General features: G+C 40.0%; 1 protein-coding gene across 7 annotated transcripts in view; it reads left to right on the top strand.

The window, feature by feature from the left end:
- Positions 1-15770, top strand: part of PCGF5 (polycomb group ring finger 5) — a 123362-nt gene that overhangs the window by 51552 nt on the left and 56040 nt on the right. For 6 of the 7 annotated variants that reach the window (XR_006209337.1, XM_042961014.1, XM_042961013.1 and 3 more), the window contains exon 2: positions 1791-2084. Coding sequence is in view for 6 of the 7 variants with exons in the window: in XM_042961014.1 (XP_042816948.1) it covers positions 1973-2084 (112 nt within the window). In the remaining variant the exon portion in view is untranslated. Of the gene's footprint in view, positions 1-505; positions 571-1790; positions 2085-15770 lie in introns of those variants that run through there. The other variant, XM_042961015.1, reaches the window with a different exon arrangement.

Raw genomic sequence — 15770 nt, forward strand, 5'->3', positions numbered from 1 at the left:
TCCCCGGCGCAGCCCCGGCCCGGCCCGAGCGGCGCGTCCTCCGGGCCCGGGCCCGCGCACCTGCCAGGCGGGCGGGGCGGACTTGTGCTTGGACCGCCCCGGGCCGTGCTGCCGGGTCCCGCCGGAGGACGCGGAAAAGTTCCCTTCCTCCCCGTCACTGCAAATACTTGCTTCCTTTAACCGTCGTGGTGACAGGACTCTGTGGCTCGGGGGGTATGAGATCGGGACCGTGCATTTCCTCTTTCAGAAGACTTTCTCTTAACTTTGGAGCTTCCTGGCAAACCTGTGGACAAGGCAAGGCCCTTAGTCCCAATGTGTACAGGAGAAGCCGAAACCCAGGCACGGATATTAAATGCCTTGCGGAAGGTCATAAAGGGCCGCAGACCAGACCCGCCCCCCCCCCCCCCGCCCCGGCCGGCTGTTATTTATGCTCCCTTTGTGTTACACCCTCGACACAGTTCTCCTGAGCGGTTAGGATGACACCCCCAGAACCTGTACCGTGCACATTCTTAATGGCGATGTGTCAATGGAATGATGCCTTTTACCTCTCCCATTGCTTTATACTCACCTGTGAGTTAACCGCTAAGATAGGAGAAAAGTTCCTGTTTATAGGATTAACCTAGGAAATCAGTACCTTCCTTCATGCTGTTTTCTCCTAGAACACATTTGTTTGTAAGAAACCTTTAAAACTTTTTTTTCCAGCAACTCCACGGACCAGCCAACTGTGCTAAACATTTCTGGAAAAAAAGTTAATGACGTTCAGTTCTTATTGTGTGCTAGCTTTATGTATATGGTCTTATTTAATCCTTACCACTCTAGGGCGCGCGCACTCTTTTCATTAATAGTTTAAAAACTGAGATTTAGAGGATAAATAACATTGCCCAAGTTATACATTTACTAAATGTGACCAGTTTCTATCAAAGAATTTGCAGTCTAATAGAGGAGATAAAGAATGAATGGAACTATAAATTAAATTAAAAGAAAGATGTAATAGAGTAGTAAGGGTTAAACCCGAGAAGAGAGTACACTGAGCATAACTTTGGAGAAGGGTTTCCAAGGATACAGGTAGAATTTAGAGGAGAGGAAGGGCTTGTTGGACAGTGGGTATATAGAGCCTGCAAAATGGACCATGAGAGATCCTTTCACTTTGCCTGAAGAAAAGTGTTGAAGGGTATGCTAAGGTCAGCCTGTGAAGGTCTTGTATGGAAAGCTAAGGAATTTAAATGTCTGTCTGTTTGTAAAGAGGGAACACTGACAATCTTTGAAAAGAGGACCCGAATGTGATAGAATAAAATAAATCTGGTAGAATGTAAGATGGACTGCAGGTGGAGAGGTACTATTCAAATAGGGTGGCTATGGATGGAACGGAAAAGGACATCAACTTGATTTCACTGACTGGATGCAGGGTACAAAATGGAAATAGGAAGCATTTTGATAGGATAATGATTTCAATTTTGAATCTTGTAACTCGTATTGGAAAGGACTCCTAATAGAGAAGTCAAGCAGGTAGTTAAACTGCATTACTGAAGAGGTAAAGATATCAAAACTGGAGTTAACCGCTTTGGGTGTCACGTGTAGAATTGAGAGTTAAGGCTCCAGATTGGATGAATTTGTCATTTTCCTGAATGACACCATAGCAGGTTTACAAATTAATGTGACAGTGAATGAAGTGTTCTGTTCACCCATACACCCAATTTGGAGCATATAACACTTGCTGCTAATATGTTATCAATACCGTATGAGGAATTTGACACTCTTTTTCTCTTATTTTAAAATTACTGTGGAAACAGAGATGGGAAAGCAGAACCACCAAAAGGAGTGATGACCAGCGATCTCATGATAAATCTGGATGTTAGTTCTCATGCCTCAGGACATCCAGTTGGGAACTCCACGCCGGCTCCTGGGATCAGACTTCATCCGCTTACTACCCCTCTTTGCCTGAACTACTAAAGCCAGTCCTAGCTAACCACGAATGGCTACCCAAAGGAAACACTTGGTGAAAGATTTCAATCCTTATATCACCTGCTACATCTGTAAAGGGTACCTGATCAAGCCAACCACAGTGACAGAATGCCTCCATACCTGTGAGTATTCTTTTTTGTCATTTATGCCTCAGAAGTTATGGGCTACACTTGTTCTTTTAAAACCACCACATTTTGTTTTTATCTAGATTTTAGCTTTCAAAACAATGAGTATTCCAAGAATTAACTTTGAATCTATTTTCAGGATTGAATTTGTCATTAAGATACCAGGGGCATGAAATTTTTCTTGTATTATTATGTAATAGTTGACTTTTGTTTAATTTTCATGTTCTAAAAACCATAAACATATTATTGGATATAGTTTTTTCAAAAGCGAACCATTTTAGCTTTTTGATTTAAAAAAATTATATTGCAGGAATTAATCTCACAGGTTTTGTTTGGGTATGCTTGCTTTAATTCATTGGCTTTTTAAGACCTTATTGTATGGTTGACTTACAAAAAGCTGTACATATTCAGTGTATGCAACTTGATGAGTTTAGAGATAAGTGTATGCCCATGAAATCATTACCATAGGTCATAAACCTATCTATTTCCTCTAAAAGTTTCCTCCCATGCTCTTGTTATTATTTTTTTGTGATATGACCACTGAATATAAAACCTATCCTCAGCAAATTTTAAGCATACAACACAGTGATATTAACGATAGGCTGTATGCTGTGCAGATCTCTAGGACTTCTTCGTCTTGTTGAACTGAAATTTTCTACCCTTTGACCAAAAAACCAGCAGCCTATGCATCACTTGGGAACTTATGAGAAATGCACATTAACAAGCCCCACTCCAGAATTACTGAATCAAAAGGTCTGGGAGTAGACCCAGCAATCTGTGTTCAATAAGCCCTCTAGGTGATTTGGAAGCATGATCAAGTTTGAAAACCTCTGTTCTAATATGGTCATGTCTGTGGAACTCCTGTCAAGTTTCTTTCTCACCTGGCCTATCAGTAGAAGTTTCATTGTTCTAGCCACTTATGCCAGGATTCCACATACTTTCTGTGTTTCTGCCCATATGAAACTGTTTTCCTGTTTCAGTGAAAGTAATTCTAGTAAGTTCTAGTTTAATGCCTATTGTGTGCACCAAATAGATACTTTATATTATATATATATATATATATATATATATGTATATATATATTTTTTTTTATATATATTATATATATATTTTATATACTTGATTTCATTTTAGCTTTGCTTGAAACAGTCTGGAGTGGATATTGGGAAAGAGAGAGTATAGAGATTATCTTCATTTTGTGGGTGTGGAAACCTTGAGTTAAGTAACTTGCCCAGTGTCACAGCTAATGAGTGGTGAACCTTATTCAACTTCAAAGCTCATGCTCTAAGATCCTCCCTTTCACCTGTTCTCCTGCTACTGAACTGACATAATACTACACCAGGAGTTTTAGATAGGTACAAAATAGAGAATCACCTGGAAATGGTTAAAATGGCAAATTTTATGTAATATATAGTGTACCACAATAAAAGCAAAATAGAATCATTCTAAGAAGCTGTTTAAAATACATACACTCAGGGGCGCCTGGGTGGCTCAGTCGGTTGGGTGTCTGACTTCAGCCCACGTAACGATCTCGCGGTGAGTTCGAGCCCCGCGTCGGGCTCTGTGCTGACAGGTCGGAGCCTGGTGCCTGCTTCTGATTCTGTGTCTCCCTCTCTTTCTGCCCCTCCCCTACTCATGCTCTGTCTCCCTCTGTCTCAGAAATAAATAAACATTAAAAAAAATTAAAAATAAAATAAAATACATATGCTCAGATTTCCACCTAGAGCGATTTGGTGAATCAGTTGTGGTGAGGTCTGTGTATGTGTATTTTGGAAAACCTCTCCAAGTGATGGAGATATGTATTACCTTTGGGTATTACTGGCCTATGCTATTCAATTAGCAATTAACTATGAACTGTCTTGAAATACTAATTTGCTGTTGCCCTGTATCATTACTTAACTTGAATAATTACCAGTTAAATGTCATCGAACAAATATTTATTGAATACCTATTGTGTGCCAGGCACTGTCCATTCTGGACACAGAGGATACCACAGTGAACAGGATAGTCAAACATCTGGGCTCTCAAGAAGCTTAGATTCGAGTAGCTGAAACTAATAATAAATATGTGCCATGTAAGATAATGATAAATGCTATGAAGAGAAATAAAGAAGGTTGTGGATAGGAGAGATGGGGTTATTTTATATACAGTGTCAGGGTTGGCCTCTTTGATACGATGACATTTGAACACAAACCTGAAGGAATTGAGCTCTGTGTATATATGGGAAGAGCATTCTAGATGGAGGGAAAAGCAAGTATAAGGCCTTGAGGTGGGAATGCCCTTGGCAGGTTTATGGAACAGCAATCAGCAGGCTATCACTGCATGTCAGCTGAAAGATTATAGGGCCTTCAACCAGGGTAATGAGGTGTGCAATGGAGGCGGGGAAGAGTGGATTGTGGATGTATTTTGGAGGAAGAGCCAATAGAATGTGAATACTCTAGGGCAAGGACTCAATCTTCTACTTACATGTTTCCCACTACACCAAGCATGGTACCCGGACCTGGTCCATGGTCTGTTTTGTTTTACTTCTTCTAACATTTGTGCGTTATTTTCATATTTGGATTTCTCCAGCAAAAACTGCCAAATCTGGGAGATAAGAAGAAAGCACAAATTCTCCAATTTCTGCCTTTCTAATGCAGATTTTATATCTGTTTTTCTGAAAGAAAATTTTCTCTGGGACATAATAAAATCCCAATTTTAAATTGAGATGGAAAACAAAAGATTCCAGAAGTATAAACAGTCATGTTATAAGCAAAGGCTATGTTTATGTTTGCAACAGCAGTTTAAAGTCTAAAAGGGTAAGTGACAGTTTAACAGCACAAGTCATTCTGGCCTGAAAAACTCCTTGGCCATCATCAAGCCCCTTTGCTGAAAGAGAATGTATGTGGCAGAAGTGGGATTAAAAGACAGTGGTAAATAAATCATAAATGTGGCCTTTATCATCAGCAGAGAATACCAAATAATAGAGTAAATGATGGAGTCAGATACTCAACCCAGTGTTTCTGGAGAGCTGAGGATCCTGTAGTACTCATCTTTATTCACTTTCTGGTCCTTGGATTTCCGGGTACTATTTTGCTTGTATTTATATTGGAGCTTGTAGGCAAAAACTATCCCATTTGCAAAGTATCTTATTTGTAACAATAAGATAATACTGCAACTCAGCGTTTCTCAGTCATTGGTTGGGTCTTTGATCTTACCCAGTTTTCTTTTTTTTTTTAATAAGTTTTTTTTTTTTTAATATTCATTTTTGAGACAGAGACAGAGCATGAACGGGGGGAGGGTCAGAGAGAGGGAGACACAGAATCCGAAGCAGGCTCCAGGCTCCGAGCTGTCAGCACAGAGCCCGATGCGGGGCTCAAACCCACAAACCGTGATATCATGACCTGAGCCGAAGTTGGACGCTCAACCAACTGAGCCACCCAGGCGCCCTTACCCAGTTTTCTAATGTATTATATGGGTCAGATATAATGATGCTGTGATTTGAGATAGTATAAAATATAAAAGTAAGATGGCCAAATGGGACAGGAGGAAAGTGAGAAATGTTAAGTGACGCTGCAGTACATCATCATATTTTTTATCTTGACTGATAGAATATAGAAAGAATATCTTATTAAAATAACTCTGTACAAAGACTATGATTTTGTGATTCTTTAAAGTATGGGTAAAAAAATAGTTCTTACTATGAAAATTCATGATATAAGATTCTGGTCTTACTTGAATTTTGAAAATTAAAATATATAAATGGAGCTTTACCGTTGATGAGTAAAACCAGACATGGAATCTGCCCTTCTGAACTTTCTGGTCAAATGAGGAAGGACAGAGTAATCAAGTTAAGAAATATATGAAATTTGGATGCTGATAAGTGCAATGAAACTAATGAAACGGAATGATATAATAACAGGTATGTGTTGGGATATTGCAGCAGAATGGCATGCAAGATAAGAAACTAGAATGTTTTTTGAAATTCCTAAAGCCATAGGCCCTGGCCTTCTCAGGCAGAGATGTGAGTAAGCTTGGGCCTGGCTGGGGTGGAAATGCATGCAGCAGGGCGGGAGGTGGGAATCATGCATGATGCTCCCCGCTGTCATATGGATACATGAAGTTACTTTTTTCCTTTGGGATACTCTGCAAATGCATTTCACCTCTTTGTCTCTCCTCCTCAGATCAGATAGGTTTATGCTCTCCCATTCTCCCAGTAAGTTCTGGAGCTAACACTGCCCGGCTTCCCTATTGATGTAGAAAGAAGGGCCAACAGAACCAGCATGATAAGTGACTGCAGCAGCCCTCGATGTTAGCACGCCAGCTGTGTGGAAGAAAGAGAAAGGGGCAAGCCAGTTAGAAGGATGTGGGAGGCAGAGGTGACAGGGCAGGCTGTGTCCCAGGCTCTGGGCAAGGAATTGCCAAAACAAACAGACAGACAAAGCTTACAAAAGCCCCCATTTTTAAGTAGGTTTGTACCTCACCTACTAATACCACTTCTCTAAAGCAGGCCAAGGACACTTGATAAAAAGATAAATTTTTTAAATTAGGTGGAAATTAACATACAAATGAGTTTTATCTTTGGTCACTTCATGCTAGATGAGCTAAATCCACATTAACCATGGTTGCAGATCTATGAGATCATTTTAATAACCCAAAACTTAAGGAAGTAAACGTCCCTCCAAATAATTATTGAATTATTTAAAATATTTAGTTGTCAGTCACTTTGCTAGCCACTGGAGTAGAGTGGTAAAAAAAAAAAAGATTGATTTAGAACTTAAACTCTATCAAGCAAACTTCTCATAAGCCAAGAAAAAAATTCTACGTGTGTATTTGGATCTTTTTCTTTTCCATGTGAGCTCACCTACTCTGGGACTTCAGCTGCATGTGCTGATGTCTCCCAATCTTTATTTCTGGCATAAACCTTTCTTCTGAGCTTCAAAATCCTCCTGGTGTCCACCTGGATGTCCTGAAGCCATCTGGAGCTCAGCATGTCTAAAAATGAGTGAATGGGATACTGATCTTCAGTTATTCCAGCAGGAAATGAGCTCCACACTCGACTCTGTTTACCCTCCCTAACAGAATGGGGACCAAGTCCTGTCTGGTCTCTCTCTTTAATCCCTCTCAAATCTGTCCCTTCACTGCCACCCCCCTGTGACTGTTCAGGCCCTCATTACTTCTGCCCAAAGTCTCTGCAACTCACTTCTAACCTGTGTCAAAGCATGATCATTTAAACAGTTTACTGTCTTCACTGCTCACTCATCAGCTGACCCAGAATTTCTTAGAGATACCCAGGTGCCTCGGGATAAATTGAAACTACTTAGCCGTGCCCACATCTTCCTCCCTCACTGCCTACTGCACATACAGGCACATACTTGGTTCAGCAGTGTGCTCTGCTTTAGAATGCACTTCACCCATATGCCCAGCGAGCAGATGCACATCCTTTAAAACTCATCTCCTCCAAGATATGCCACCGACTTGCTACCATAGGTAGCTTTGGGTTACGTGTACCTTAGTGCCTGGTACTTAGGTGCTTGATAAAGGATCAAATGAATAAATAAATGGCCAATTTGTTGATTATTTTATTGTGTTTTTTCTTTCAGAGATTCATACGCAGCAATAGGTAGCTTGAAAGGCACGTAGGCAATGTCAATTAGGAATTACATATTTTGAAAAACGGTCTTCTGCAATTTAGGGGGAAGCCTCGTGGGTCTTAGGGAGAGAGAGACACTGGATTGGGGACCAGAGATTGGCAGTTCTAGATTAAAGGATGCTCTGTCTCTTGCACCAGGATCCTCAGAAACTTTTTGAGGTTGCTTAGGGTGTATTTGCTTGTGGCTGTATAGGTTGTTGACTTAAAATTAAAGACTTTTCACTTCAACTAAGAACAAAGGAGCTTTGTTCCGGCAGCTAAAATGTGGAGAATACAGTGCGTTGGTTCTTAACTCTCTTGTGGTTAGCGGCCCCTGTAAGAGTGATGATTCTTTCCCCAGGAGAAAAAGAAGGTTATAGACATAGAAATCTGTGGTACAGGAAAGGAAAGCTTTCTTCTTTGTGCCCTTTCAGAGATTGTGGCAGTAATCCCTGTACAGAGAACAAATTCTTTGGAAAAGTGTTGTTGTACTTAGTTTTTAACTTATGCAAAGAAGAAGCGTTAATTGATAATTAAGTATAGTTGATGTGACAGTTAAGGGACTTGGTGATTTTATGTGGTAATAAGTAAAAATGAAGGAACAACACAATCAGAAGGTGGTAAAATTTAAGTATAACCAACCATTTATTGTTTTTGAACAAGTATCGTAAATATATAAGTACTTTAAGGTACAGAGATTTCTTGATATGTTCATACTCGATGTTTGAAAATCTTAGGCTACATCCACTTGCTATATCCAAAGCGCAGTCTCCATCTGCCAGCCACAGCATCACCTGGGAACTTGTTAAAAGTGCAAATTCTTGGGCCTTACCGTAGACCTGCTGAATCAAAATCTCTGGGGACAAGGCCAGAAATCTGTGTAATAACAAGCTTTCAGGTGATTCTGTGATGTGCTAGTTTGAAAAGCACAGCTCATGACCAGACTTTTATAATACTAGCATACTTCAACTAGGCAGTCTGTAATCATACTGCAATTAAATCACACCATAATTAAAATAAATGCTAATAAAAGATTAAACTAATGGCTATTATTTATTGAGTGTTTGTTGTATTTGGGGTCATGAGCTTTACATTTATTATCTTATTCAATCTTCCCAAGAACCCCTCAAGTTAGGTGGTATTATTTAATCATTCAACAGATGTTTATTAGCACCTACATTGTGCCAATCATTATTCTAGCCAATGGAAACACAGCAATAAACAAGACAGACCTAGTCTGCACCCTCCTGGAACTTCTGTTCTAACTGGAGAGACAGACAATAAGCAAGTAAACAGGATAATTTCAGATGCTATGTATAACAACAGCTATGAGAAACAATAAAACAGAGTCTTTCTTGGGACTTACCATTTGAACAGAGACCAAAATAATAGGAAAGAGCAGGCTGTGAGAACGGTTGAGGGGAGAGTATTTCAGATTTTATCACAGTGTTTTTTCACAGAAATAGGACTCAGAAAGGTTAAGTAACGAAGCTGATAAATGCTGGAGCTGGGTTTGGAATCCTGGACATCTGACTCTGGCATATCTTCATAATAAATTATGATATTTTCCTAATTTTATTTTTTCTTCTTTCTGCTTGGCTTTGTTTCTGAAGCTTCTTTAAGCAAAGAGGTGAATTTAAATATACGTATATACAGAGAGAGCGCGCGCACACGCGTGCACATGAGCTCACACACACGGCTCTCCCAACTATGTTTGCATGACAGTATACCTGTCATGATGTACCCAATCATCTGAATTTATTAATTTATTAATATTAAATAGCCATTATATTGAAGGAAAGATATAAATTGAACTTTCCAATAAGGTATTCTTTATAAATTTCAATTTTTTGAGGCAAGACTTTTTCTTAGAATAAAAATCAAAGACCTAATTAGGAATTATATTTAAAGTCTCAACAGGTTGCACGTACAGTGTTTCAGGATTGTACTAGAAATGAGGTGAGGTCAATGGTATACTGATGTTACATGTTTCAAACAATATTTTGGCAGAAACTAGACATTCATTTATGAAAGTGATTATAGTGTTCATTTTGATGATTCTTTTTAAATAAGAAAATAATTATGGGTCTTAATCTAGGTGTTACTAGCAATAATGCTAAAGAAAAATCATTAAATTGATGGTTCTTTTAGCTTTTGAAACTGTGCATGAGATAATAAAGGATGTTTAAACAGTTGAGCAGAGCATCATAGTGGACACTAAAAGACAAAACTAAGGATAACAAATTTAAAAATGAAATTGTCTTATATTGCCTTCTGAAAATAAATTATATCTAGGTCATAATCATTTGTGATCAGTGACGGATTGAAAAAAAAAATATGTACCCTAAAATAAGTAAGTATTCAGAGTTAGAAATCATGGTTAGTGTACTGGTATGTTTAAGAGTCGAACACAATCGTTGAATGTAACCATTATGAGTAAGTACAGTCCAAACATGTAGAAAAGGCAGAAGACAATTTCTATTTGGATACTTTGAAGACTTTTCGTAACTACTAATTTTTTATAACATACTGGGTTTTTTTTTAAGTTTCTTCATTAGAGAGAGAGAGAGAGAATGAGTGGGAGAGGGGCAAAGAGAGAGGGAGACACAGAATCCGAAGCAGGCTCCAGGCTCTGAGCTGGGCTCGAGTCCACGAACTGTGAGATCATGACCTGAGCCGAAGTCAGATGCTTAACCGACTGAGCCACCCAGGCGCCCCGATTGGTTTTTACCAGGCTACTATATTGTATCAAAAAATTTAAAACCAATAGACAAAGCTTTGTTCTCTCAGAATGTTCAACTGCTGACATTTCTTTATTCAGTTAACAGAAAATTATCATTGTATTTTAGAAAACTAAAATAGATTTTAATTTCTGTTGAATTAACTCTTTAATTGTCAAAAAAAAAAATCACTAGTAAACTCAGAATCTCTTCCCTTGCTCTAGTTAAGTATGCAGGCTGATTTCTGACTTGACTACAGTAGGACACTATAGGCCCTAAAATCCTGGCTCCCTTTATTATTCCTAACCCTTGTGTCCTCCTTTATTTCACAAATATTTACCGAGCACCTCCTCCTCCAGGTACTATTCTGGGCACCTGGGACACATCAGGCAGCATAGTAGGCAATAGGTAAGTCATAGTGTATAGTAGTAGGAGGTGGTAAGTGCTCTAGAAAAAAGGAAAGTCAAACTGGGTAAAGGGAATTGGGCAGTGACATGTTACAATTTAAAATAAGCCTGGGGGCACCTGGGTGACTCAGTCGGCTGAGCATCTGACTCTTGATTTAGGCTCAGGTCATGATCTCATGGTTGTGAGATCAAGCCCCAACGATGTTGGGCTCCACTCTGTGTGTGGAGCCTACTTCAGATTCTCTATCTCTCTCTCTCTCTCTCCCTCTCTCTCCCTCTCTCTCCCTCTCTCTCCCTCTCTCTGACCCTTTTTCTTTCGCTCTCTTTCCCTCTCTCTCTTTCTCTCTCTCTCTCAAAAAAAATAAAATAAAATAAACCTGTGTTCAGGGTAGACCTCATTAAGAAAGTAACATTTAGACATTTAAGGGTGCGTGGGTGGCTCAGTGTTAAGCGTCTGACTTCGCCTCAGGTCACGATCTCACAGTTCATGAGTTCATGAGTTCATGAGTTTGAGCCCCGTGTCAGGCTCTGTGCTGACAGCTCAGATTCTGTGTGTCCCTTTCTGTCTGCCTCTCCCTCACTTTTGTGTGCGTGCTTTCTCTCCGTCCCCCTCTCCCTGTCTCCCCCCGCCCCTGTCAAAAATAAACAAACATTTAAAAAAATTTAAAAAAAGGAAAGTGGCATTTGAATGGACAAGGAGGTGAAGGAGTTAGCCAATCACATATCCGAGGAGAGACTGTTTCAGGTAGAGGAAGAGCAAGAGCGAAGGCTTTAAGGCAGGCGTGTGCCTGCCATGTTGAGAAATGGTCAGGAGGCCAGTGTGGCCACGTGGCAGTGGGTAAAGGAGAGTTGAGGAAGGTAATGGGGTGGATGTGGGCCACAGGCACAGTGCACAGTTCTTGTAGAGCCACTTTAAGAAGTTTGGCTTTTACTCTGAGAAAAACAAGACCCATTTCAGGCAGAGTTTTGAGTAGAGGAATAACATGATCTAACAACGTTTAAGAGCATTACTCAGACTCCTGTTGAAAATGGACCCGTTAGGAATGATTGCAAATAAGCCAGGCAAGAGGTGGTGATGGCTTGCACCAATGGGGTGGTGGTGGTGAAAGTGTTCAGATTCTGCTTGTATTTGAAGGCAGAGCCAGATTTGCTAATGAACTAACGGTGGGTCATACAAGAAAAAGGAATTAAGGATATCTTCAAGGTTTTTGGCCTGAGAAACTTGAAGGATAAAGATGTCACTAAAGCATGTAGGACAAACTGAGGGTGGGAGATCAAGTGGTTGTTTTTTGGAAATTGAACAAAAAGCTGTGAGGGACAGCTGTGAGACATCCAGAGATACCGAGTTGGGAGGTGGACATAGGAGTCCAGAGATTATCGGCATATAGATGTATGTAAACAATGGAAGCACCGAGGGAGGGAGTGTAGATAGAGAAAAAGGGCAAGGACTGACCCGGGGACGCTGAGAAGGAGAAGAGGAGGCCTGAGGTAGGAGGAAGACTGCACATCACCTGGAGGAGGAGTCAGCTGAGTCAGCAGGGTTGAGGTAGACAGGACTGAAGTGTAGACCTCTAGGTTTAGCTACCTGGAGGTCACAGATCATCTCATCAAGCAGTTTCAGTGGAGGGGTCAGAAATACTATAGGACAGGAGAGAGAGGGAAGATGGCGGCGTAGGAGGACGCTGGGCTCACCGCGCATCCTGCTGATCAGTGGAGGGGTCAGGAGTGAAAGTCTGGATAGATATGAAAGGCTGGAACTTTCTTAACTCCCTGGTTTTGATGATTGTAGTATGATTATGTAAGTATTTAACCTTCATGAAGGTAAAGAAAAGGTGAAAAAAATCGGGAAGAGAGGAACTGGGGAGAATAAGTGTGGTACCTCTGAAATGGAGTGATAGCTCACAAGGGAAGTAGAGTCAACAGAAGTTTGTGGGTTTTTTTTTTTTAAGGTGGAGAAATAATATGTTTGCATGTTGACGGGAATCTCAGCAAAGACTAATGTAGGTGAAAGGGGAGACGCACTGGAACAGTGTTCTTGGGCCATTGGGAGGGGATCTAGTCCACAGGCAGAGACTGGCGTGAGATAGACACGTGAATGTTTGGAAACAGGCAAGAGCACAAAGTCAAGATGCTAGTAAGTAAACAGATGTGGTATGAACTCTTTCAGTTTTGTTTTTTTTTCTTTCCCTTTTGCTTTCAGTAAAAAGGAAGCGAGGCCATCGGTGGATAGTGAGGATGGGGGAGGAAATGTTGGGGATTTGAGCAGAGGAGAAGTTATGAAGTATTAGCAAAGAATGTAACGGACTTGGGGCAGATGCACGACCCACTGACGTTCACGGTCATGAGTTTAAGGGGAGAGACCAGTCAGCATGGTGCGTGTGTTTGTCCCACAGTGTCCCACTGTAATCCTGTAGAAGCAGAGTATGTAGAGAGGTGGATTTTGTGGGGGTATAATAGTTTAAATGAACCAAGTATGTCGAAAAAAAGAGGCAAAAGAACTGAAGTAGAAGAGAGCAGAGCTATTCAAGGGCATGAATGAGGAAGTATAATTATTTTGATTGATCACGAAATTTATATGGATAAGGAGGGGGACGAGGGCAGTGCTGCACTGACTGAACTACCAGACTCTACCCTGACCTTGGAGTCCTTCTTGACTCCTTAAACCTTTCTGTGGAAGTGGGGTACCCTTTCTAGCCTTTCTGACCTTTTGGTCTCCTGGACTACTTGGTCTGAGATCCCCCTACCATGCTTAAATCCCAAGACTCTATCCTGATCCTGTTCAGAAAATTCTTTTTGCTACCTGTTCCTCTGTCCTGGCCAGATAATAATGATAATAAAGCATTCTGCTCAGTAGAAAGGAATGCTGTCCTTAGTGTTCACCATGAAACCACAACTCATGTAGGCCTTTGAAAGAAATATGCTATGTATGACATGAGAGAAATAAAGATGTTTATTAGTTCCTTATGGAAGTAAAACCAGAAGATACCATCTCATGGAAGCAAATGGCAGATATTCTGGAAAACTTTCTAAAAACTGTCAGTTTCACACATAAGAGTATGCATCAAAAGCAGGAAACTGATGCCTCTTCTCTTTGCAGATGACCACGGTTTACTTCCAGACTGTTAGCAGATAATAGATAAATTTTTCAAAGGCAAAAAGTATCAAATGAGTGCTATCAAGAAGGGTATATAAAGATGGTGATGTGTTTAAGGAAACTAGAAAAAACATGCTTCTGTGTTAACAGATAAAACTAACACATTCAGATGATTTTAACAAAGGAAGTCAGCATTTGATCACGTTCAATAAACGGCATTACTAATGAGTGACTACACCAAGGACATGAGAGAAAAGAATATTATTGTTTTATTATCAGTGATAGCAGACTCTGCTCAAGAAGAGAAATTTGTGCAGATTAGTTTGTGTCATCAAAGCTGGGAAGCTAGCCCTCTGTGATACATAAGAGATGTGGGTGGACCATATATCTAAGATAGCAACAACAAATGGTCCTTGTACCTGTTGTGAAGAACTCTCTCCCTCAAGAATTTGAAAATAAAGTAAAATAGATAGCCCTTGAATAAACTGTGAAATCAACAGATGACAGTGCTTCAGAGCAGGTATGTGCAAAGTGATTGGGAAGAGACAGAACAAGGTAAGGCCTAGGCAAGTGGGGCTGTGCTGGAATTATATTAAACATATAAAGTTTAGGAAGGAGTGTGTAGTGGAGAAATGTTGGTAAATCTTGGAACCTCCACCCCAGAAAAAGAAATATCACACATGCAGAGATAGGCAGTTCCCATTCAGGTGAAGGAGTGTGTCATAAATATCATACCTGAATTGCAAGACTCTCTAGGGTGGAAATGGCTGCAGAGGATTGATCCCAATACATGATAGACATTTCAAGTTTCGTTAGCAAGGTCGTCTGGTATTTAAGATGGACACATGAAACTGATGCCGTTCAATATTCAATTACTCCGATTCTCCTCCTCCTCATTTTATGTTCATCCACTGATCAATGTATAGTGGTAGCTCACATGTACTGAATATTTACAAGCTCTCTGACACGCATTTCCATACTTTGCATATACTATCTCATTTAATCTTCACAAGAACCCTGTGAGATAGGAACCTTTGCTATCTTCCTCGTACATAGAAGTGCAAAGTAAGTAATTTGCCAAATGAGAGAACTGGGACTCAGCTCCAGGCAGTCTGCTGCAAGATCATTTTTATCTAGAACAACTGTGTTGTGTACTACCTGGTTCTCAAGTAGATCTGCATTATGGGGAGAGTGAATTAATCCCATATTCTTTTGACTGCGTTTTGTCCTGTGACAGTGATTTCCTTATGGTGAATAAGAAAGTAACTTCTGAATGAATCCTTGGTCAGGATTTCCTGGTTGTTTTTTGGCTGCCTCAGTGAGAGAGCTTTGCAAGGTTAAAATCTCTGGTGCTAATCTCACAGAGATTCAGGCTTAATTGGTCTTGGATGTGGTCCACCAATCTATCTTTTAAAAAAATCTCACTGGTGATTGTGGTGATTTGAGAACCACTACTTTAAAAAAAACGTATTTTTATTGAAGAATAATTGACATACAATATTATATTCGTTTCAGGTATACAACATAGTGATTTTATATTTACCTACATTATAAAATGGTCAACACAATAAGCCCAGTTACTATCTGTCACCATATAAAGTTGACACAGTAATATTGACTGTATTACTATATATATTACTGTACTATATATACATTACTATATATATTACCATATTATATAAACATATTCCCTATGTTCTACCTTACAGCCCATGTCTTATTTATGTTATAACTGGAAGATTGTAGCCCTTAATCCCTTTTAACTATTTCATGCATCCCCCCCATCTTCATCCCCTTGTAACAAACTAACAACTATCAGTTTGTTCTCTATCAATCTGTTTTATTTGTTCC

The sequence above is a fragment of the Panthera tigris genome, chromosome D2, assembly GCF_018350195.1.
Source record: "Panthera tigris isolate Pti1 chromosome D2, P.tigris_Pti1_mat1.1, whole genome shotgun sequence".
Classification (NCBI taxonomy): domain Eukaryota; kingdom Metazoa; phylum Chordata; class Mammalia; order Carnivora; family Felidae; genus Panthera; species Panthera tigris.